The sequence below is a fragment of the Coturnix japonica genome, chromosome 17, assembly GCF_054131305.1.
Source record: "Coturnix japonica strain WE chromosome 17, WE-NBRP24, whole genome shotgun sequence".
In the NCBI taxonomy this organism is placed as follows: domain Eukaryota; kingdom Metazoa; phylum Chordata; class Aves; order Galliformes; family Phasianidae; genus Coturnix; species Coturnix japonica.
The window spans coordinates 2,871,895-2,895,550 of NC_140679.1; the positions used below are offsets into that span (position 1 = coordinate 2,871,895).

The following is a 23,656-nucleotide window of genomic DNA, read 5'->3' on the forward strand; positions in this document are numbered from 1 at the left end:
GCACATCAGATCCTTGCAAGTTGGCTTAGACAGGAGATCATAGTTTAAGCATACCTAAAAAGCTGTCTAAGTTGTGCTCTAGAAAAGCGTGTAGTAGAATAATCCCACTTCGACACACTGAAATTATCTATGATTCCAAATTAGAAGACATCTCCGTGATTGCTACATCACCTACTTAGTAAACTGTAAGCCAGCCAAACACAGAGATCTTTGAGGACAAACTAAAACAGAACAGCAGGAAGACCAACAAGAATGACTTGGTAGAATAAAGAAATACCTCAGTACTTTCAACCTCCTCCTGCAAATAGATGAAACCTCCAGTCTGTTTGGACTCCTTAGTAGTTTATTTTAAGCCAAGACTACAGTATAATCGCTTACCGAAGAAGCAGGTATATCTAGAGGGCCAGAAACGACAGTGGAATACAGCTTCCTTTTGGATCGTTTTGGCTTGGTCTCTCCTTCTTCGAGACTTTCAGGTTCGTTTGATTTAGGAGAACTTACTGCTGACATCAGCTTCTTGGCTAGAAGAAATTTGTTTTGATACATAAACCAATCAACTTACTGGTTTTGTGAGTCTTTAAATCACTGAATGCAAAAAAAGCTTCGTAACAAACTTGGTTTATAAATGACACATAAAATTTAAGTGAAAATACTCAGAAATTGTATTTGTTCATCGAGGTTCTTTATTGCTTCTATAGCTGAAACAGTTTATAGCTTCAGGTATGGCAGCTTAAAGCACGCATTAAAATGGAGTATGAAAGACAATCATGGCTCAGAAGTCGTTGGAAGTCAGAAACTTCAGCAGGAGTTAAACAACAGGCCTAACTTTCGTGCTGACAGAAGCACAAGACAGAACCAACTTTCTCTGTATACTTGTAGGTTTTCACAAATGTAATAATGAATCTCTGAAGAGACGAATAAATGCATTTACTTCATAAATCAAAGGACAACTTAACATGGCAGACAAGTCTAAGAACACATACATTAATAGCCTGCAGCAGAAACAAGCCATTCTACAATGTCTAGAAAACATGGAATAAAACTTATTCTACACCAACCTTTAGAGTGTATAATAGAAGGAGAGCTTTGAATAAAATCTCCAACTTTTTGCAGTGTTTCATCCTTCTTTTTAGTCAGTGTTGAAGCATGTACTCGCTTTCTCAGGAAGTAGTCTTTTCCGGATTTCTGTTCAACAGAGATGTGAACATGTGAAACAAGAGCATTGTTTAAACTTCATTTTAGTTCAACGTTACTTTAAGTTGACATTTTGAGCTTTACTACTGACACCTCTGTTCATTATGCTGATGATACCACGACGGCAAGTAATGTAGACAATTTTATACCCTTTAGGGAGTTGTCAAAATCTCAGCTATTTCAAGGCATACGTTTCTTAAAGTTTCTTAATAAGGCAGTAGTTTCTTTAAAAGTAGCCCCCAAGCTGTGGAGTTGTTTCTTACATAAGCTGTTCTAATTACATAAAACAAACAAACATACAAAACAGAAGACAACAGATGGGAAAAATCTACTACTCATACTCTGACCATGCCAAGGATACTGCTATCACATGTGAACATCTGTTTTTAATAACTGCCATGCATATTAATGATATGAACCTTAGTTTAATACAAGGGCTTCACTTACAAAAGCACACGATAATACACTAAAGCTTCTCTTCCCAACTATTCAATGTGCAATATCCTTCCCTCCAAATCATTACACAGTACAGCCATGACACGCTCTGGGGACAGACTGACTTGCCCTTTGGTTAGCTTATGGAATTTAATAGGAAGAGCTCATAAGCATGTAAGATTCCCATTCAGGTATACACATAAGGATAAGACACTGCTTCTTTCGTGTGACCACACAATTACAGGAAGTCCCAAGCTAGCTTCAAAACTAGAACAAAAACCAACCATTTTCTCGTCACTTGCAGAGGGTGAATTAAAAGCCATGACAGATTTTGTATTTTTCGTGTTCTCACTTTTCACAAAATCCTGGGAAAATAAGACAAGTTTCAGCCATGATTCTTTTGGAAAGAACAACTGATGTCACAAAAGTGAACACTTTTAACACTTTTGCTAATAGTAGGGAAGTATCTGCTAGTGGTAACTATTCCACTGTAAATCAGATAATAAATAAGCATTCAATTATAAAAACAGGACATTAAGATATCAGTATTAGACATCTGATGATGTCTAAAAAGCTGATTTATGTCTACAGGTTTCAAAGAAAATACACAATGGAGTTAAGAGAAATTCCCTTCTCTTAAACCATTATCACTGAGCTTGGCTATTAGTTTTGTTCATTAAAGCAGTTCATTGATTAAATTCTTCAACTACTTTACTGAGGTAGAAATAGCATTTTTTTAATGCTTAAATGAGAATGGTAAAAAGGCATCAGATATTTTGTTTTCTGTTGGGTCTAGGTCATACCTCATCCATGTCATCACTTCTTTTCTTTTTTGCCTTAGGCATTTTCACTCCTAAAGGTATCATGCTGCCGTGCTGCTTTATCTCCGTCTTATCAGGTTGCAGAGGTGTCAGTGGGATTTCCAGCTCCGGTTTTGGGAACCGACTAGTTTTGCCATTTTCTGCGGACACTCCAGAAGAGTCGAGGACAGTTTCCAAATGCTCCTGATAGCACAGAAGAATTTTAAGTGCAAGTGTTAAGGTAGCCATGAGATTAAAAAGCTATAAAGCATCTGGAAAAGGATATGTAAGCATTCGATTTTCCTGCTGTAAGAACACTTGTAACAGAAGGAGTCTATTTCAGTTACAGCAGAGTTTTACCCTTCTTTCCTAGAACTTGTTACATTTAAAATTATTTCCAATCTATGATCACAAAAAAAGTTCTCCATGTTAAACTGAGCCTGATACTTTACAAGTCATTTTTTCTCAAGGGCACAGACAACTACACTTTTTTTTAATAGAGAATGGTGGTAGAACTGACACGATTTTCTTCATCTCAACTCTGCTGCGTCAGAACTGGGCAGGAACAGGAGCATTTGATTCAAGTGTTCGATTAACTTCCAGCTTAATCTTAGGGAATTTGCCCTTCCTCTTCTACACTAGAGATGTTATTTACATAAGTAAGGTCCAGCTGGCAAGGTGCAAGCCCAGTACAAGTCATTAAAGAACTCCATTGCTATCTTTTCCCTGGAGAGAATACAGACATTCAAGCAATGACACCGTACTTAAGCTGAAGGCTATCATGTACCTGCTCATGGTCAAATGGCAGCAAATGCACAGCTAAGTGACAGGGAAATGTCAGTATGCATTTCCCCAGCAGCACTTACTGTCCACAATCCACCCAATCCTGTTTTTCTCAACAGGAACAACAAAGTCAGAACTGAGATCACCTGGACTCCTCCTTCTCTATGGCAGGAATTCAGCTAGCATATCAAAAATGAGTTCAGATGCTGGTTGAACACATGGAAGACAGGCTGCTGGGGACATCAGAAAATGGTAGATGGCTGCTTCTACTGCTGCTAGTAACTAGCAAACTCCAGTGTCCCAAACACAGACTAGCAGCTTTTACTACTTACACTGTTCCGACCCCCTGAGGGGAGTCTTCTTCCTCTCAAAAAGTTACCAAAGATTGTAGAAAGACAAAAAGTAGTCAGAGCCACTTTATCAGGCTCTGCTAAGAATCTGAATGGAGTATCACCACCCACTGTATTTCCAAGAATTAAGTTGGTTAATAAATACTTTGTTTTTAAAATATATGTAACTGCTATTTTATGAAAGTTAGCAATTAAAAACTTAGATAGGAATGATTAACATCATCTGCTAACAAAACAATATCCAGAAATCCTGCAGAGGAAGAAAATAAGTTCAATTTGCTGTGCCCGTTTCAGTGGCTCCATGAATTTTTTCCAAGTAACTTATCTAATCATGAGCCACTTCATAAGCATTAACATGAGGAGAGTTTTCAACAGCACCTGACAAAAATTCATCACACAATTGTTTCAACAGCTTTTATTCCTATCAAAGGCTATAAAAACAGGTGATCTGATCACCTTGAAAGGGATAAATAAATTAAAACTTGGGAATTGTTTAGAGAACATGAGATCTTTTCCTACTCATTCCTTATCAAAAGCAATACAATCACAACATTTTCAGATCTGAAGTTTCATACTAACCTCAGATTCATTTAATGAAGTGAGGCTCCTAGTACATCGACGTGACAAATAATTGTCTTCAGCTTTGCATCTTAATGGAATACTTTCTCCAGTTTTAGTTTTGCTTTGTTGTTTCCTAGGCTGTAAATATTTAAAAGGAGTAAAGATTAGGCTATGCATTAGACCTCCAAAATATCTCGAGTTTTCTAAAGTTACAGTGTAAAACCTCAAGCTCAGACGCCACATGAACACGTAAGCTGAAACACAGCACAAGTGTGGGAAGGTAGTAACATCTATTCATTGTGTGATCTTCAGATACACCCTACTGGGTCTCACTAACAGTCTCAGGCAGTATTCTGCCTCCAAAAGAGAGAAAGCGAGACATTATTTAGGGACAAAATCTGTAACGCTGGTCGTTTTGTCATCCACTCCCCCCATGAGCTGTTCTTCCAAAGCTTCTACTAACTGATCTCTCTCCTCACACCACTTTTGAAGATTATGGTCCTTTTCCACCAGCTCCTATATTTCATGTTGAAAGAAAAGCATACACAGTAGAAACAAGCAGAATCTTTAAGACAGCCTAGAATTAATAAGCTTTTCATATAGCATAAATAAGGACTCAAGCTGATAAAAAGAGTTTATGGTAAGACATTTCAATTAACATATCGTGATGTCACTCAACAAGATCAGGTTACATGCATGTATTACATATGTATTTACTATGCAGATTATTGTATTTAAAGCAATCTGCCAGTGCTCTGTAGTGACTAATTATTTGAATATCTTTCATGGTCTACCGCTAATTTCAGTTGGCCACTTTCATTTTGCTCCAATTTTTTTTTTTTTTTGACCTTTTTCCTGTTGCTTGGAAAACCTGCATCATTCATTTAATAAAAATTAAGAGCAAGAAAAATACCTGTTTAAGTTGTTGGATAGTATAGTCTTTATAATCCAGTTCATCCTTAAAATAGTTAATAACCCTTTCAAGTTCTTCCATCTTGTTCCTGAGGGATTCCTCCACAGAACGCATCGTGGACACCTGTAATGTAAGCACAGCTCACGGTTAATTAAAAGACTTCTGTAATCCAACCTGGCCAAATACTTCTTTGTTAAATAAAGAGGAATTCACAAACAAGTGCTGAGTAGGAAAACGACAGCAAGTGCAAGGTTACCAAGGAAGACATGAATTCATTTTTAAGCTTCAATTTTCCACCCCAAGCACACCCAATAAACTTTCAGACTAAGATCCTGCAAAATGGGTTTTAAAATATCTACTTGTGTAATAATTAAATTTTAACTATTAACATCACTGAAGCTGAAATTGAAGAAAAAAAATATACATGCTTATATTAAAGAGCCTCTGGAAATTAGTCTATTTCTCTTCAAGTAAATAGCATTCTTCTTCCCAGTTATCAGCGTTTTTTCACAAGACTTAGGTTTTAGGCTTTGGAGTTACCTCGGATAAAAATGGCAAGTCACCAGTAACGCAGAGATAATAACAAGTCCCCTCCAGAGGCAGATTAGCTATTCTCTTCACAAACCTTATTCCAGACTACCAACCAACTTTACTTTCCTCTGTTCATTATCTATGCAAAATCATGTTTTAACTTCTGGTCCCCTCTAGAGCTTCAATGGCAACTTTACCTAAGATTTGCTGCTAGCCACACTAGTGTGAAATTTCCAGCTTCATAGTTAAAGTTTGAGAAGTTTTAACAGCAGAAAGCCAAGCATAATCTTACAGAAAAAAATAGCTCAGTTGACTACAAACCTCGCTTTGTACTTGCTGAATTTGTTTCTCGGCATCAGAATGTTTGTCTTTTAGATCTGCATACTCTTCTTCTTTCCTCTGCAAATCTTTTTTCAAATTCAGTACAAGCGCAGAACTCTCAGAAAGAATATTTTCTAGCCTTATGTTAAAAATAAAGACACAAAGAACATTACTGTTACACATCTCATGGAAACAGCAATTACAGCTTAATCCATGCCCTGCCTGTTGGTTTCTATTTGTAAGTAGACTCTTAAATCTATCTAGACCAGTGACAAGATTTAAAAAATTACTTTTGAATTTCAGCTTGCTTCTCATAATCAGATGCTGAAGCAATAAATTATTCAGATGCTATTCTGAGGGATATACAACAAAACCATCAGAAATCCCCATATTATTCTTCATTTCCTTGCACACTCCTGTTTTCCCTTGGAACTCAAGTAGCATACCAAAGCATCCTAAAGTAGTAGTTTGGCTATTGATAAGCATGCAAATGCATTAAGTCGAAGGGATGTTCCCATTAACTATTTTTAACTCTAGTTCATTCTCAAAGGGCTCTAAGTTAACTCAGTGGTTACTTACGATTCTACACGTTGCACTTTCTCCATTTCACTCTTTTCCTTTTCCCGAAGAGAGTGTTTCATCTGCTCCAAGCTTTCATTTAAAGCCAAACTTTTGAGCTGTTCTTCCAAAGCTTCTACTAACTGATCTCTCTCCTCACGCCACTTTTGAAGATTACGGTCCTTTTCGTCCAGCTGGGCAACAAGTCTTTCCTAATGAAGAACAGATGAACAGTGAACATCACCTACTACACACTGAACTGTTCTAACACTTCGGTAGTTAGCACCGTTTTACAGTCTTAGTAAATGTATGATCTCTTCAAGATCCACAGGAGCTCTAGAACTAGTTGCACTACAAACTTACAGAAGCAAAACCATGCTTCTATTAGACAACCTACATTATTCTCCTTGTGAAAAAATATTAGTATTATTTAACAACTTCAATTTGCTCATTTAATGATTACTAATGAGCTTTAGGAAAATAAAGTCACAAAGTGATAATAATACTAAGCTCCTCACATCTTTCTATGCTGCTTGCAGGTCCAGAAAGTCGGGACTAACTACTTCCAGATGTAAAAAAAGCTTTGCAGAATGTACAGATTCACATGTTTAAGAAGTTACATGACAAGAGCCCAGCAAACAGCTCAAGTAACTCAAGTGACTTTGTTATCAGTCACTATTTGGAAAGTGATAAAGGAGCAAAACTGTGGCCGTTTGACCAAGTATTTTTATTCAGTATCTGGAGAGAAGTTTGTGGGGTTTCTTTAGAAACTCAATTGCCTTTTCTTCCTTATAAAGGCTTAAAGGCCTTCTGCTTTGCAGAAAAGAGAACAAACAAAAGCTATTGTACAAAATACTTTCTTAGCCTCATTAAATAGTGATCTATTTTTCAACTGTAATTTTCTTATTGCTGTCCCACATACGTGACATTTCATTATGCACTTATGAAAGATCTTTCTTTTTGTGGCCCCCCCAATCCTTCCTTTTCCAAATCAAGAGTTCTCATATGGGCTTTGGCGCATAAGAAAGCAAGGGGACTTGGACAAGCTGCTCTTATGCACCCTTACTGTTAATACTTGGTATGTAGTTGTCTCCAAACCACAGGCACCAGACAACTCTGCCAGGACCTCATCACTTACGATTTCTGCTTGTTGCTTTCCATAATGTTGTCGGTCCTCAGCAAATTGTTTCATTTCTTTCTTGCGAAGATTCTCAGCTTCTTTTATCTGATTTAGGAGCTCTTCTTTCTCCTCCAGCCACTTTTTTCTATCAGTTTGATACTTAGTCTCACTTTCCTATTTCAAAGAAACCAAAAATGAAATAGTGAGTCATTAAGGAATAAAAGTCTTAAAAGCCAGGTCATCATTAAATAGACTTGTTTCTGCAAGATAACAGAAACATTAGCAGTTTTTACTACAGAATATTCCCAAAGGCAGGTATTGGATAATCATTAGTTCTTTTCCATTAAAAAATAATCATTTCCAGTATTTCTTATTCAGACTGGAGAGCCTCCATAAAACATCTCTTTTTCTTTATAAATGTTCACACAAGCTTTACAGAACTTACACCAAAAGTCAGTATAAGAAAAACTCTTTTAACTTAAAAACTTCTAACACTTTACGCTGCCTTGCAGCAGTTGTAGAAAAACTTGCAGCTCCCTCAGGGTTGAAAGACAAAGAAAAGCAACACAGTTTACACTGTAGGAGTAGTCTCCTTTCCTATCAAACCTACTGGCAGACATTCTCATATATAGGACAGAGCACCTGAGAAACTGCTTGGAAAAAATAAAAGTCTTTTAACCAAGGAAAATTAGTAGACCCGCAGCCCAACAAAAAAGGCTTCCTGGTGATAAAGTTAGATGATGATTTCGATAGCTTATATTAGTTGCCCAAGCAACTAACAGAAAACAGTTTTGACAAATACACCGTAAGTTACAATTTGCTTTGAGTTAGTATTCCTTTCTTGCAAACAACAATTGTATAAGTATACTCTGCTTATAGCACATTGACGTGGTATAGAATGAAGCAATGAATGTTCAACTTTCCCCTCTTCTTGAAAAAGTGAATTGGCTCTGCGCATTAAAAAAAATATCATGAATAAGCTTACTCAAGGTGAAGGAGGAAAGAAGCTCAGAACCATTCCACTAACAGAGTGGATGTAACCTATTGTATACTCACTTAGAAAACTCCCACTGCCAGCCCACTACTTTTATTTAAAAAAACAAACAAACAACAACAACATAAAATAACATCAGATGGGATAAGACAACTAACTGTTCAGAGGCCAGCAAAAGAAGCACTGCTCATGGCAGCATAATGTAGGGAAGGCTACACTTCCTATACTATGGGGGCATCAGTGATGCCATTCTTAACGTACCACAAAAAAGCTGCACCTGGTCCCTATTGCATGTTGCACTGCAGGTTTTACAGGAAGTTTCTGTAATCAATATAACAGTTTACTTTATCAAGTTACAACTTTGAAGTTAAGTTACCTCCAGCTCTTTTTGCAGCTTTATTAATTCTGTACTGTTTTCATTCAAATTTGCCTTATCACTTTCGTTGTTCTTTTGCTGCCAGTCACTATTGCTCTGGTATTCCAGTTCACTGTATTTGTGTTTCCATGCAATCAGTTCTACTCAATACACAAAATGAGGTTAGATAGCATGTCATTTCAAATATATATTTGAAATACCACACCAATGACTTTTTACTAAAGCAGCTTCGGTTTTATCTGCTACAGACATAAAGAAATAACAGAAGCCTTTAACTACAAGAGAGTTGTTGTTTACTATGGAACGTTAATGCCTAAGTAACAGTCACATGAAAATGGAAGTGGCTATCACAGTACGTCTAAACCCCTTTTGCATCCCTGCTCCCTTTCCCTGGAAAGATTACCTGAAGCTAATTTTTGGTTCTCTTCTAACTGAGCTTGAAGCATTTCATCTTGTTCAAGCTGCGTTACCTCTTGTTCTTCTAATGCCATCCGCATAACTTCAATTGTTCTATCCCTTGCACACAGATCTGAAGGTTTGAAAATTTACAGATGAACTCCCTACTAGCTCCCATTATTCTCAAATCAAGATTCTCCCATGACCAAAAGCTCTTTTAAAAGAAATAGAGCATCTCCATTGAAATATTTACATACAAATACATGCAGATATGTTTTAAAATCGAAACACAGAAGACTCAAAGTCATTAGCAATGTGACAACATTTACACGGATATTCCACACACACACACACACACAAATAATGGCTGACCGTCACATAGTTGGTCATAGTCTTTGGAGATATCTTCCATCCTCTCAGTTTCCACCAGCTCCTATATTTCATGTTGAAAGAAAAGCATACACAGTAGAAACAAGCAGAATCTTTAAGACAGCCTAGAATTAATAAGCTTTTCATAAAGCATAAATAAGGACTAAAGCTGATAAAAAGAATTTATGGTAAGACATTTCAATTAACATATCATGATGTCACTCAACAAGATCAGGTTATATGCATGTATTACATATGTATTTACTACGCAGATTATTGTATTGAAAACAATCTGCCAGTGCTCTGTAGTGACTAATTATTTGAATATCTTTCATGGTCTACCACTAATTTCAGTTCGCCACTTTCATTTTGCTCCAATTTATTTTTTTTTTTGACCTTTTTCCTGTTGCTTGGAAAACCTGCATCATTCATTTAATAAAAATTAAGAGCAAGTAAAATACCTGCTTAATTTGTTGGATATAGAAGTCTTTATAATCCAGCTCATCCTTAAAATAGTTAATAATCCTTTCAAGTTCATACATCTTGTTCCTGAGGGATTCCTCCACAGAACGCATCGTGGACACCTGTAATGTAAGCACAGCTCACGGTTCATTAAAAGACTTCTGTAATCCAACCTGGCCAAATACTTCTTTGTTAAATAAAGAGGAATTCACAAACAAGTGCTGAGTAGGAAAACGACAGCAAGTGCAAGGTTACCAAGGAAGACATGAATTCATTTTTAAGCTTCAATTTTCCACCCCAAGCACACCCAATAAACTTTCAGACTAAGATCCTGCAAAATGGGTTTTAAAATATCTACTTGTGTAATAATTAAATTTTAACTATTAACATCACTGAAGCTGAAATTGAAGAAAAAAAATATACATGCTTATATTAAAGAGCCTCTGGAAATTAGTCTATTTCTCTTCAAGTAAATAGCATTCTTCTTCCCAGTTATCAGCGTTTTTTCACAAGACTTAGGTTTTAGGCTTTGGAGTTACCACGGATACCAATGGCAAGTCACCAGTAACGTAGAGATAATAACAAGTCCCCTCCAGAGGCAGATTAGCTATTCTCTTCACAAACCTTATTCCAGACTACCAACCTACTTTACTTTCCTCTGTTCATTATCTATGTGAAACCATGTTTTAACTTCTGGTCCCCTCTAGAGCTTCAATGGCAACTTTACCTAAGATTTGCTGCTAGCCACACTAGTGTGAAATTTCCAGCTTCATAGTTAAAGTTTGAGAAGTTTTAACAGCAGAAAGCCAAGCATAATCTTACAGAAAAAAATAGCTCAGTTGACTACAAACCTCGCTTTGTACTTGCTGAATTTGTTTCTCGGCATCAGAATGTTTGTCTTTTAGATCTGCATACTCTTCTTCTTTCCTCTGCAAATCTTTTTTCAAATTCAGTACAAGGGCAGAACTCTCAGAAAGAATATTTTCTAGCCTTATGTTAAAAATAAAGAGACAAAGAACATTACTGTTACACATCTCATGGAAACAGCAATTACAGCTTAATCCATGCCCTGCCTGTTGGCTTCTATTTGTAAATAGACTCTTAAATCTATCCAGACCAGTGACAAGATTTAAACAATTACTTTTGAATTTCAGCTTGCTTCTCATAATCAGATTCTGAAGCAATAAATTATTCAGATGCTATTCTGAGGGATATACAACAAAACCACCAGAAATCCCCATATTATTCTTCATTTCCTTGCACACTCCTGTTTTCCCTTGGAACTCAAGTAGCATACCAAAGCATCCTAAAGTAGTAGTTTGGCCATTGATAAGCATGCAAATGCATTAAGTCGAAGGGATGTTCTCATTAACTATATTTAACTCTAGTTCATTCTCAAAGGGCTCTAAGTTAACTCAGTGGTTACTTACGATTCTATACGTTGCACTTTCTCCATTTCACTCTTTTCCTTTTCCCGAAGAGAGTGTTTCATCTGCTCCAAGCTGTTTTTCAGCTGCATAACTTCTTGAATCAGATTTGCTTCATTGCTACTTAACTCTTCAAACTTTTTGTCTGCATTTGCAGACTTCTCCTGCAGAGTTGCTGTAACTGTCTCCAGATTAACAATAATAGATTCTTTTTCTTTAAGTAATTCATTGAGTTTTGACACATTGTCTTCCATTGTCTTGGAAGCCTCCAGGCGATATTCAAGCTCTCTTATTTTTACCTCACAGTTGGCAACTTCCTCCTGAAATTGTGCAATCACTCTCTGATCTTCTGCAGTCTTTTCTTCAAAGTCCTGAGTTTTCTTTTCTATTTGCTCATGTAACTGATTCACAAGATCATCTTCCTGACTAGTGTGAGTTGTAATCTCACATAGCTTCATTACAAGTTGACGATTATGATATTCAGCATTATTCAGTCCCGCCTTTAGGTTTTCATTGTCTTGAAGCAGTGCTTTGATGTGCTGACTTTTTTGTGAGGAAACATCAACAATACTTCTGCATACTTCCCAAATCCTTTCAAGACTACAGTAAAAGGAGAGGTCCTGCACAAGATCTGAGATGGAAGAAGTCTGTGACTGAATGCATGCAGAACTAATTTGAGATGTCCCTGTCTCATCTTTTTCACAGTCTGAGGAATCCTTTACACTGACAAAGTCAGTACCGATGGCGTGAAACTCTAAGTGACATTTGTATAATTCATCTAATTTGGTCCACATTTCTTTTACTTGTGACACTTTATCAATTATATATTCTTTGGCAACTTCTATGTTGTTAGTTAGTTGGGCATTTTTGTTTTCTAGTGTCATATTTATAGATTTCTGTTCATCCAGTTCAGAAGCAATTTCCCGATAGTCAGCTTGACCCTGCAGAATTTGTTCACGGAGGGCATCAGCTGTTTCTTCAGAAAAAGAAAGCTGAATACGCAGGCTTGTTACCTGCTTACTGAAATCTTCTTTTTTATTTTTTTCTCTTCTGCATTGTTCTTCAAGCACAATTAAATGACGTTCCAAGATTTCAGTTCTTTCCCTCAGTGCTAGTACTTCCTTTCGGTGCACGGAGCACTTTTGTTTCATGTGTTCAATTGTCCTTTGCTCTACAGTGTTCTTTTTCTTTCTCTCATTTACAACTACTGTAAAACAAACAAACAAACAAAAAAAAAAAAAAGGGAAAAGGAATGTAGCTCAGATTGATTAAAATCATTATTACATAGCAGTTCACAACACCAAGTAGCAACTTCTAAGTGAAAAACTGTCACAAATATGCAAGCCATGCCCTCACATCACATAGTATTTGATACTAGTGAAGGAATTAAAGTTCTCTGGACACGTAATCAGGTGCCTCAGATTTCTATACAGAATTAACAGCAAAAGGTTTTCAGTCTGGAAGAACACTTTTACCATGGCACTACTCAAACCTTCCACTCCACACCAGTAGAAAATCTAATTAGATTTAAGAAACATGGGAATGAGATAGATAATTCACAGCTATATTCTTTCTATCTTCCGTGCTTCAGCAATCCCTATAAGGCAGCCAGGAATCACTCCATCTACATCTAAATTGTAGATAAAAAGTTCTCTAAGAAATTTCATTCAAACTCACAGTCCTCTTACTTTCAAAAGAAAGATAAAACTCTGGACAAGTTGATCACTTAAGTGTTGATATCTGTCTCTCTTATTCAGTTGATCTCTAAACAAAATATGAGGATTCCTACTTCTGTCCACACTTACTCTTTTGCATATAAAGTTCACTCATAAAGTTGTACAAATTTGCAGATTCAAGTTTCCATAAATATTCCATTAGCTTGGGGCTGTTTTTTTCTTTAACTGGTGAGCAATTAGCTAAAATCACATGCATTTTCTTTCTATCAAAAGCGACTTATGCTGTATTTCATCACTGCTTTAGAATCCAGTTATGTCCATTCCATAATATGCATACTTTCAGTATTAGAAAAATAAATATAAGTCAAGACTTACTAGGGATTGGGTCACCACAACAATATATTCCATGGTGATTCTTGTACAGTCCTTTTATTACTACAACTACAGAAATGCAGAATTTTATAGCGCCCACGTGCAGCCTGCATTACATACAGATTCACATGTACTGCATGGAAACAGCCTCTTAACTCATCTAAGGAGTTTTATATACAGCCCTCAACTGATTTAAAAGTCATACTGAAGAAACAGCAGTGGCATATTCCACCTCAAACCAGGTTTTGGGTTTTGATTGCTGCTCCCAGCAACACTAGTGAGGGGAATACGATTTATAAGTAATCTAAACACTTTATGCTGAAAACAACAAGCAAACACTAAAGCAAGATAAATAAGACTAGGGAGAAGATGTGTAATGTTCAGTCTAGAAACTCCTTACACAAGAAGTAGGGAAAAAGCATTATTACAGAGCATAGGAAACAAGACCTAAAAGCTCAGAGAATGGTGTAAATACCCTGAACTTGAAGCTGAGATAACCTAGCATCTCCTAAAACACTTTTGCTCGTGCTACTTATATAACTAATTCTACAAAAGAACCAGCACAACATACCTGTGCTCATTGTTCTACTGTGTATATTAACATAGCTAAAGAATATATATTATGCAGTTTTTGAAATTGGACGCTATTAATACTCACAAATAGAAGAAAATTTTAACATGATTGAATACTCAGTACTTCTTAACAGAAAACTTCATGCTGACATTGTGACTATCAGCTACCCATTTTAATTCCTATGTGGAGCATTGCTGTCATTAATTTTTAAATGAGAGCTTTGGTCATATGATTAGAACAAACCCACTACTATTTGGAGTATGGAGGAGTCCACATCCCTCCCTCAGTCTCTGGTAAGATGCTTATATGTGATGCCATTCAGTGGTCACATTAGAATTCAATATTTATGCCAAATAAAGGCAGCAGGGACAAATCATCCAAGAACAGCATCTCATCCAAAGAAGGCCTTGACTTTCTCCCTTGCACATATTTTGCAAGAGGAATACAAGAAAGGAAGGGACTACAGCTAAGTTTTAGATTTTCCCTTCTACATTGTATATGCCTTCCGTAATTCTAGGAACACTGATGCTCAGCTGTGCCCAGAAGTGAAGTTAAATGCATCAGAGCTTATCCAAACCATTTTGCTCAAATATTGCCCATGAGCGAGCAATTAGCAGGTCGTCAACAATTTTGATAGTTGCTTCAGGAAAAACAAAACAAACAAACAAAAAAAAGCACTTGAGCAGCTGATGCTACTCAGAAGATCAGCAACAGCAGTTGAAACAATCCTAAAGAAACTGCTTTAAAACTATTACCAAATCTGCAAGTGCATCAACAGATGAGGAAAAAGCAGCAAAAAGGAAAAAAATAGTGCAAAAAACTTTTATTCTTAAGCATTCAAAAATGAACAGCATAGGACCTTCTGAAAAAGGGATATTTACATAACAGTTACTTCTATTTACAGTTTAACACAGTGGCTTTTCTCCTTATACCATAAGGTACGGGCTTCACAGCCTTTTGCTTCCGATTTGGAATAGGACGCAACTTATTGTTTTGGAAGACACCCTGTTCAAGGATGGAAGAAACTGTACCTTTCTTTGGAGGTGGCTCTTCCACAGTAGGCTTATCCTCGTCAGTACTGTGCTTTCTTCCCACTTCCAACTCAGCTTTCTCTTGTTTCAGTGCTTTAACTGAAAGCACTGAAAATTGGCTGCTTTCAGTTCCTTTATTAGTGTTCTCTTCTGCCGGTTCTGCTTTAATGGTAGTTAAATGGTAGGTAGTCTTTTCCTGTATTGATATAAGATCAGTTACATTGAAGCTTAACAAAAGGAGCACTTAAGTCTCAGTAATCTTCTCTAGGCAAATATTTACACAAAGCCATACAGCTAAACTATTTACCCGGTGACTCTATAGACATCAGTTACAAATCTCAATAGCAGACAGAACAAGTACACCTTCAGATAATGACAAGTGCAATACTCGGTAGAGTATACAAGGGAAAGCAAGAGCCTAGCAGGTTACAAAGTAAAAGACTTGCACACAATCAAGAGTTTACCAGTTTATCAAAGAATTTCCTGTTTCCAAGAAGTCAACAAAATTACAAACATGGTCAAAGAGCAAATGGTCAGCTCTCATACAAGTTCATCACATCACACTTCTGCTAAGCTGCTAAAGTCACTTTCATCGTGACAGATATAATCCAACCTTAAAGCTTAGTCAGCTCTGTCACGCATATTTTAGATTGTGTCCTTAACCACAAGTGAAGCTTCCTTACTTACAAGATGACGATTGTTAAGCCATGCTGGCACTGCCAAGGACTGATTATTCATCTTTAGTAACTTATGAAAAGAAAAGCTTCAGAAGTGTTCAGGCCACACAATCTCACAGATAGAGTTGGAGCCTTGTTCTTGGAAGAAGTAATAGGTGAGGACATGACTACTCATCACAGTCAGCTTTAATACCATGGAAATACTAAGTTGCAGTGATGCAGACAGTCAAAGACTAAGAAGGGTCAAGTTGCTAAGCTTACAAGGTTAGAGATCTGAGTGACAGAATTAACTATAAATGTTTTCAGAGCTACTTCAGGCTACCAAACATCAAAAAATTAACAAAAACCACCAGAAGTGGTATGCACACATACTTAATCAAGCTAGTCTTCACATATTCAGTAGCTCGCAGTACATTAGTCAGGATCAAGTTTTATGGACTGCATTAAAGGCAAATTCAGTTAAGCTAAGCTCGGTAAGAAATCTATTAATGGAGCCTACTGGAATAGCATTTTAAGCTACCACAAGTTGGTATTAAAACAATTTTACACAACATCTTCTTGATAAAGTTACCTCAGTTGCTTCTTTAAGTTGCTCTACAGACTCATCCAATTTAATCATCTGCATTTCAAAGTCTGTAACACACAGAAAAGGTTGTATTACATAAGTAGCCAATAGATAGTTTATTAAGTAATCAATTTTTTCCAGATATTCTAATGTTTAGGTAGCTTTTGAACAGATTAATTAATTTGCATGTGGTCTTCACTTATTGGGAGTAATTCAAAAGTTTTCTATATTTCTTGGAACGAAAACATTGCATCAACAAGACATAAAGAAGAGTAGAGATTACAATATAAAAGTAAAAATCAAGATATAGACATTTAACCCCATACTTACGAAAGCGTAAAGCTGCTAGTTGCAGTTTAAAGGAGAGGGGGGAAAAAAGAAAAGAAATAACCAAAAAACGTGGAATAGCTGAACCTGAATATACACAAGGAACAAACTATCACTTATCTACAGGCTATGGTTCCAAAGGTAGAACATCTCCTCTAATTCCTACTCAAACTGGTTATTTCTCTTTTAGATTAATGAACTATTTCTGTCTTCTACCTTTCACATCGCATAACTCACCTTTGTTCTTCTGCATCAGCTCTTCTTCAGTTTTAAGTAGTTTGGTGTTTTCCTCTGTTAGCTCTTCTTTGGTCTCCATCAGTTCAAAGTTAGTTTTCTCCAGCTGCTTTTCAAACCAGCCAATATCTTCCTTCGGGTCCCCCAGGGATACAATGGAACTATGTGCTGCCTCAGCTTGCTCTTTAATATCCATGACATCATAATGCACAGAATCAAGAATGCCCTCAGGATCAACACAGGTGTCAGGCACTATGCTATGTTCTCCACCCTGAAACGTAATTTATAATCAGTTAAAACTGGTGAATAGCTGACTACATAATAGCTGTTATTTCTACAGATAGTCTGGATAGCCACTATGAAGACAGCCATACAAGAAGTTTTTAATTTCAGCTTCAAAACCCACCTCACAAATTCACATACAACACATATTTTCGTATGGGGGGAAAATAAGTGGCATTCTAGTAACAGCTAATATATTTTATAGTATTTGATGACCACACTCCCTTTTTTTTTTTTTTTTTTTTTTGTTTTTTAAACTATTACCCCAGATCGATCTCCTTCAAATTTAACGTACAAGTTCGGACTCCCCTTTTCTTTGTATACAGCGTAAATTTTCATTTTGTGTTGCAGAAACAAGGAAAACGCCCAAATTCCCAAAGCTTTCTGAAACTGTTCTTAAGGCTCAGCAACTATTCCTGCTAGATGAAGAATAGATGTATCTTGCTCATCATACAGCAACACAGCATGCACTTCTTTGTAAACAGCCTTGTGTTTCTATAAGATGTGCCCATAACATTTAAATAGTAAAAAGGAAAATATTTAAGAAAAAAAAAGGAAAATATTTAAGAAAAAAAAAAGAAAAATACCAGGGTGTCATGGTTTAATAGTTTTGTAATTTTGCTATCAGTATTCCACATCATAACATCATATAAAGCATGAATAATTTTACTGCTCCCGAACACTTGCAGTATATTGATGATATTGTCGTGTGGGGCCATACAGCAGCAGAGATTTTCAAGAAAAGAAAACAGATAATCCAAATTCTTTTGCAAGCTGGTTTTGCCATTAAGCGCAGCAAGGTGAAGGGGTCTGCCCAGGAAATCCAGTTCTTAGGTGTAAAATGGCAAGATGGGCATCGACACATCCCAGCAGATGTGATTGAAAAAATCACTGCTATTTCTCCTCCCACCAACAAGACAGAGACCCAATCTTTTCTGGGAGTAGTGGTCTTTTGGAGAATGCGTGTCCCAAACTACAGCCACATAGTGAGCCCCCTCTATCAGGTAACACGGAAGAAGAATAATTTCTCATGGGGTCCTGAGCAGCAGCAGGCTTTTGAGCAGAGAAAACAAGAGATAGCCCGTGCCGTGGCCTTGGGGCCAGTACGGACAGGACAGGATGTAAAGAACATCCTCTACACTGCTGCTGGAGAGAAAGGTCCCACTTGGAGTTTGTGGCAAAGAGCTTTAGGAGAAACCCAAGGACAACCCCCGGGACTTTGGAGTCGAGCATATAAAGGGTCTGAGGAGTGCTACACTCCAACTGAGAAGGAGATCTTAGCCATGTACGAGGGGGTTTGGGCTGCTTCTGAAGTAGTTGGGACAGAGGTTCAGCTCCTTCTAGCACCTCACTTGCCTGTGGCCCCCCTGTCACGGACACAGGTAGATTTTTGTTTAAACCGTGACAACTACCCAGAATGCAGCATCAGGGAATTTTTGCCTAGAACTCTGGAGGACTATTTTTAACTCAGAAAGGTCAGAGATAGAAAGTTCACACTGATTTCTGGGTCACCAGCCTCACCGTACATCAGCATTTTTGGTTTTTAAATGATACATAAAGTTCTCAATGGCACTGCTCTAGTCGGTAGTTCTTTCCCTTTCCGTGCAGCTTGCTCTGTGCATGGCTTGTGAACCGCTATTCAGGCCAGACAGCTGCAGCCCCAAAGACCTGCCATAAATGTACAAATTCTACCAGGATAATGTCTTGGTAGTGGAGAAACAGGATGCGCAGTCATATGGCTCTCACACATACCTTGTACAACCAGCTTGGCTCTGGACTGGGCATCACCAATGTCACAGGTGTACACGTCACTGTCACTTTTCTCCAGATTTTTTATGCACAGCTGCAGGTCTCGTCCTTTCTGTGCCCTCTTGTATTTCCTGCCAGGCCTGAGCTCATCAATGCCTTTCCTCCATATGACGAAGGATGTGGCTTTCTCGCTCTGACATGTAAAAAGTGCACTTCCACTTTCTTCAATTTTCACATCTGAAAGTTCCTTGATAAAGTAATTAGGTTTTTCTGGAAGGAAGAAAAAAAGGATGAGGGTGTAGGACAAAGGGATTTGCTACCCCAACAAGTCCCAAGCATACAGAGGTGTCCTGAATCTCCTTTGCCCTCATTTCAGAATATCACATAGAGACGCAAAGAGTCTAAGAAGACCACAGAGTCCACCCATTTACATCGGTTTGATAATTCCAGTAGATATCTGGAAAGTTCAATACCATTATACATGCGCTGGTAGGATCTCATCTGATAAACTGCATATAGTTTTGATTACACATATTCAATATAGACTAATTCAGATTGCCATCTTTTCTTGGCTCACTAACACCCAAGATCATAGAATCATAGAATGATCACAGAATCATAGAGTGGCCTGAGTAGAAAAGGACCTCAAAGATCATCTAGTTTCAAACCCCCTCCAAGGGGTCACCAACCACCAGACCAGGCTGCCCAGATCCACATCACACTGGAGAATCATTCAGTTTCCAGATTATTTTAAGGAAAAGATTTTAATCCATCATATTTTCTGAAAACTAAGAATTGATCCTGCTCAAGGAAACAGAAGAGAAAAACATCACCCACAGGCTGCAGATATTTACCTCGACTTCTCTACATGACATCCCCAGTGTGCTTTTCAACTCACCTTGCACAGTGACCCTGGCTTTTGTTATGGAGTCCTCTGTCTCACAGGGGTACTCCCCACTGTCCTTGGCAGTAGAGTCATGGATGATCAGAATGGCCCTACTTCCCTCCTGCTGCAAGTCGTACTTCTGGCTTTTTCTGATTGCTTTGCCATCCTTGTACCACCTGATGTTCAAATCCAGTTTTGAGCTCACAGCTCAGGCTGATGTCCTGCCCTGCTGCTGCTGTCTTATCCTCCAGCTGTTTTGTAACCTCAGTAGGTTTTTCTGAAAGAAAACATGCTTTTTGAGTAACATACACTTATGGTAGGATGCCTCTCTCAAAATACATGCATCTACATGCTGGAGATAAGTTAGAGAGGCACTTGCAACAGACGCCATCCTACAGCCAGCAGTAATCTGCAAAGTACAGACAATAGAATTCCAGGCAGCATTTATTTTCTCTTAAATCTACCCAATTGAGGATGATGAACCATGTCTGAAAACTGCCTCTTTCTTCTCTCCACTCATCACACTGGGAGCCTCGGATGATGCTCTCAGATGCACATGCTCTAGATAGGAATTTGTTGTACAGCTAGATGATGTGAAGGCCATCCCTTCAGCTTATACTTAGAGGATATTTGCTCCCACAGTTCCCTCAACAGATCATTCCTGATTTACTGTTAATGGAACAAGCTGTAGTGAGATGACCATTGCCAACACTACCCCAGTGCTTTGGGTAGTTCTCACATTTGTGTAAAATGTTTTGTCCTTTTACTTATTTTTAAGAGAAATTCTCAGTGCTTCGAGGTTCAAGTAGAAGGTTGCTATTCACTTTAACCATATTATGAGTTAGCTCTCACGACAATCTTATCAGAAGACAGTTGAAGGAATCAGACCCCAGAATCTCTCCCATCTCATTACCTTTCACAGACAGAGAGGCTTTGGAGGTTAGACCACGGGCAGTAAAAAACGACTTCCCCAGCGTCTGTAGGAGTCACACTTCTGATAATGAGAGTATATTTCCGACTCACGTTAGAAGCTTTAAATCGCCCACCATTTTCCACTCTGCTTCCATACAGTGTCCAGTTGAACTCATCAATGCTTTCATGGGACAGAATGCATTCAAAAGTACAATCTTCTCCCTCCTGGATTTCAGTGGTTTTCAGCCGTTTGGTAATGCCACTATTCAGCTCTGGAAGGTAAGAGATACGTTAGTATGAGGTTTATATGGAGAAAAGGCATTTGTGACTGACGTGAGTAGCAGTACTGGTGTTTTAACTCAGGATTTGCAGAACATGGCTGCATTCCTTACTGATGTATTCTCTAAGACATTCTCCACTCAGAATTACCAGAAAGCTATAAAAAAAAAGAGACGTGAATCTCTTGTCTTTGCTCTGGAAGAACTACAATTAGAGCAGCTCAGTCCATGGAGCAGAATGAAGATTCAATGAGCTACAGAGGGAACAACCTAACAGAGAGGACAACTCTAGGATGCTGCGTGAGAAAAAGGGTTTTGCCTATGACAAGAAATTAAATGTTTCTATTAGCTAATTTGTTACCATCCTACCCCTACTGGTGTTCAAACCATTTCTCCATTTTAGGGATGTTTAGAAAGGAAATATTTCCAGGACATTCTTGATGTGTTTGGTGATTTTCATGGCAAAATGAGATACATTTACATCAAAAGCAATGGGAATTTTCCAGACATCACTGTGCTAAATTGCAGTAATACACTTCTATTGTAGAAACTATTAAGGCTCGTGGGGGAATAGGTGTAAGACATAGTGACCACACTGAATGTGCTTTCAGCACTCCTTTACTTTCCACAGTACTTACCCTGAATGCCGACCTTTGATTTGGCAACATCACTGCCAATATCACAGGTATAGAAACCTGCATCTGACTTCTCGAAGTCATGGATAAGGAGACATAGGGTCTTCCCAGACTGTACCAGCTCATACTTGTTGCCAGAAGCGAGCACAACACCGTCCCTCTTCCACACTGGTTTGACCTTCTCTTTAGAGACTTCGCATTCCAATTTAATCACACCCCGCTCCTCACCAAAAACATCATCCAAGGACTTCACGAAGACAGCAGGCTTCTCTGCAATTAAAAGGGCAAAACAGAACAATGTGATACAGAAGTTGAGACATTTCCAGTTGCTTTCAGATTTTTAAAGAGGGATAAATAAATCTTTACCAGCACTGACGACACCAATATAGAACATAAAGCGGTTTTATGTGTGTTGACTGAATGCACTTTATGGAATTGTGAACTAATCAGTAGGAGAATACAGGGAACAGGAGGGACAGCCTGCATTGCCTTGGGTGGGACTGATATCATATGAAGTAATTGGGATGCAGCTCTTCTAAAGCTGGAGAGCTGGCATTGCCCTCACATGGAGCAGAGCTCATACAGCAGGCCACAGGATTAAGAGGATAAGCTGCTGAACACTTTTGATTTTCCTGTTTTATTGACTCCTTTTATCTATCTTCTATTTCACACATCAGATGTTTATACTGGGGAAAAAACTTCCACCAAATGCAAAAGAAAGGAGAAAGAGGAAATCCTTCAAACTCTGAGCACATAGAGTAAAAGAGCTTAATTGCTGGGGAAAGCAGATTAGAATCACAGTACCCTTAGAATTGGAAGAGACCCTTAAAGGCCATCTAGCCCAGCTCCCCTGCAATAAAAAGGGACATTCACAGCTAGATCAGGTTGCTCACAGCCTGGTCATTAGTCATCCCAGAGGCAAAACACACACTGAATGATCTCTCCCTGCAGTCATAAATCCTTGGAGACAACAGCATTGACACTGCATGTTACTGAAGCAGTAAAAGAAACTGCTCTTGTAACTCTCTTTGTGCTAAATAAAACGATGATAAAAAGCAATGGAATGCTTTGGCAGGACACCAAAACCATCCTCCTTCGTTGATATCTGCTGCAATGGAACCTTCCACTGGAAGAAAGCCTCTGATGACTTTTCACCCCAGAGAGGTCAGCTTTAGAAGCAGGATTGCTGCACAATAGAATGAACTGGAGCTCCTTAGCATCTCTTACATCCAGGAGGGGTGTGATCAGACCCACCTATCACCTTCAGGTGCGCTTTCTGATACCTTGTCTGACTTCACTGTCACTGTGCCAGCATCCTCAGGCTTAACCTGCTTCATTGTCAGTGTGCAGCAATTGCCAACGTTCTTGATGTCGTTGTAATTGTTGGTGTAAAGGAGGTTGCCATTCAGGAACCATTCCACGTCCTCGTCATCATGGGACAGCTAGCAGGAGAAGACAGCAGAGCTCTCTTCTTCAATTTCCACATCCTGCAGGTGCTTCGTTACTTCTACATTGCGGGCTGTGGGGAAACAAGGTGAACTGTTACCACTGTTACTATAAATCATACTGGGATGTGGTAGAATGGTTGGACTAGATGATCTTTGTGTAATCTTCTCAGTGAAGATTATACATTTATAAAGTTAGCAGGAGAGAACGGCAGAAATCAACCTCAAGAAGAGAAATCTGAGGTGAAATAGGACATGGAAGAGGTCACCCTCCCTGCTCATACCTTCAGCTGTCAGCGTGGCCTCAGTCTCTGCAATTCCTGCCTTGCACTTGTACACACCAGCATCATCGGGCTTCAGCTTCAGAATCTTGAGCTCTGCTGAATGCTTATCCCTCTTGATCTTGTACTTCTCAGAGGGCTT

The 23,656-nt window shown here is 38.2% G+C and overlaps 3 protein-coding genes and 1 long non-coding RNA gene across 4 annotated transcripts in view; 1 reads left to right on the plus strand and 3 right to left on the minus strand.

The window, feature by feature from the left end:
• The window catches only part of LOC146758031 (rho GTPase-activating protein 32-like), a 106,164-nt gene that overhangs the window by 54,262 nt on the left and 28,246 nt on the right, over positions 1–23,656 (plus strand). The gene's annotated exons all lie outside the window — the stretch shown is intronic.
• LOC146758036 (kinesin-like protein KIF20B) lies at positions 6,464–10,279 on the minus strand. The gene is made up of 6 exons (XM_085518619.1): positions 10,163–10,279; positions 9,705–9,765; positions 9,340–9,465; positions 8,937–9,076; positions 7,585–7,740; positions 6,464–6,658 (listed from the first exon to the last, which is right to left on the minus strand). Exons 1-6 carry the CDS (start codon positions 10,274–10,276, stop codon positions 6,464–6,466), a joined length of 792 nt encoding a protein of 263 aa, XP_085374745.1. The 5' UTR covers positions 10,277–10,279.
• On the minus strand, positions 10,947–19,343 carry LOC146758037 (kinesin-like protein KIF20B). Its single transcript, XM_085518620.1, has 6 exons — positions 19,081–19,343; positions 17,050–17,317; positions 16,492–16,553; positions 15,244–15,439; positions 11,594–12,797; positions 10,947–11,153 (listed from the first exon to the last, which is right to left on the minus strand). The coding sequence occupies exons 1-6, from the start codon at positions 19,111–19,113 to the stop codon at positions 10,982–10,984; spliced, it is 1,935 nt and encodes a 644-aa protein (XP_085374746.1). The 5' UTR covers positions 19,114–19,343; the 3' UTR covers positions 10,947–10,981.
• On the minus strand, positions 20,994–22,700 carry LOC146758038 (uncharacterized). Its single transcript, XR_014935246.1, has 3 exons — positions 22,593–22,700; positions 21,792–22,058; positions 20,994–21,147 (listed from the first exon to the last, which is right to left on the minus strand). It is a non-coding gene; the product is annotated as an uncharacterized LOC146758038 (long non-coding RNA).

Coding starts and splice junctions, on each gene's coding strand:
- LOC146758036 (XM_085518619.1), bottom strand. CDS start 10,276: ATGCGTTCTGTGGAGGAATCCCTCAGGAACAAGATGTATGAACTTGAA. Junction 9,766..10,162: donor ATATCCAACAAATTAAGCAG/GTATTTTACTTG, acceptor CATGAAATATAG/GAGCTGGTGGAAACTGAGAG. Junction 9,077..9,339: donor GAACCAAAAATTAGCTTCAG/GTAATCTTTCCA, acceptor TGTATTGAGTAG/AACTGATTGCATGGAAACAC.
- LOC146758037 (XM_085518620.1), bottom strand. CDS start 19,113: ATGCCCAGTCCAGAGCCAAGCTGGTTGTACAAG. Junction 17,318..19,080: donor AGCCAAGCTGGTTGTACAAG/GTATGTGTGAGA, acceptor ATTACGTTTCAG/GGTGGAGAACATAGCATAGT. Junction 16,554..17,049: donor GCTGATGCAGAAGAACAAAG/GTGAGTTATGCG, acceptor TGTGTGTTACAG/ACTTTGAAATGCAGATGATT.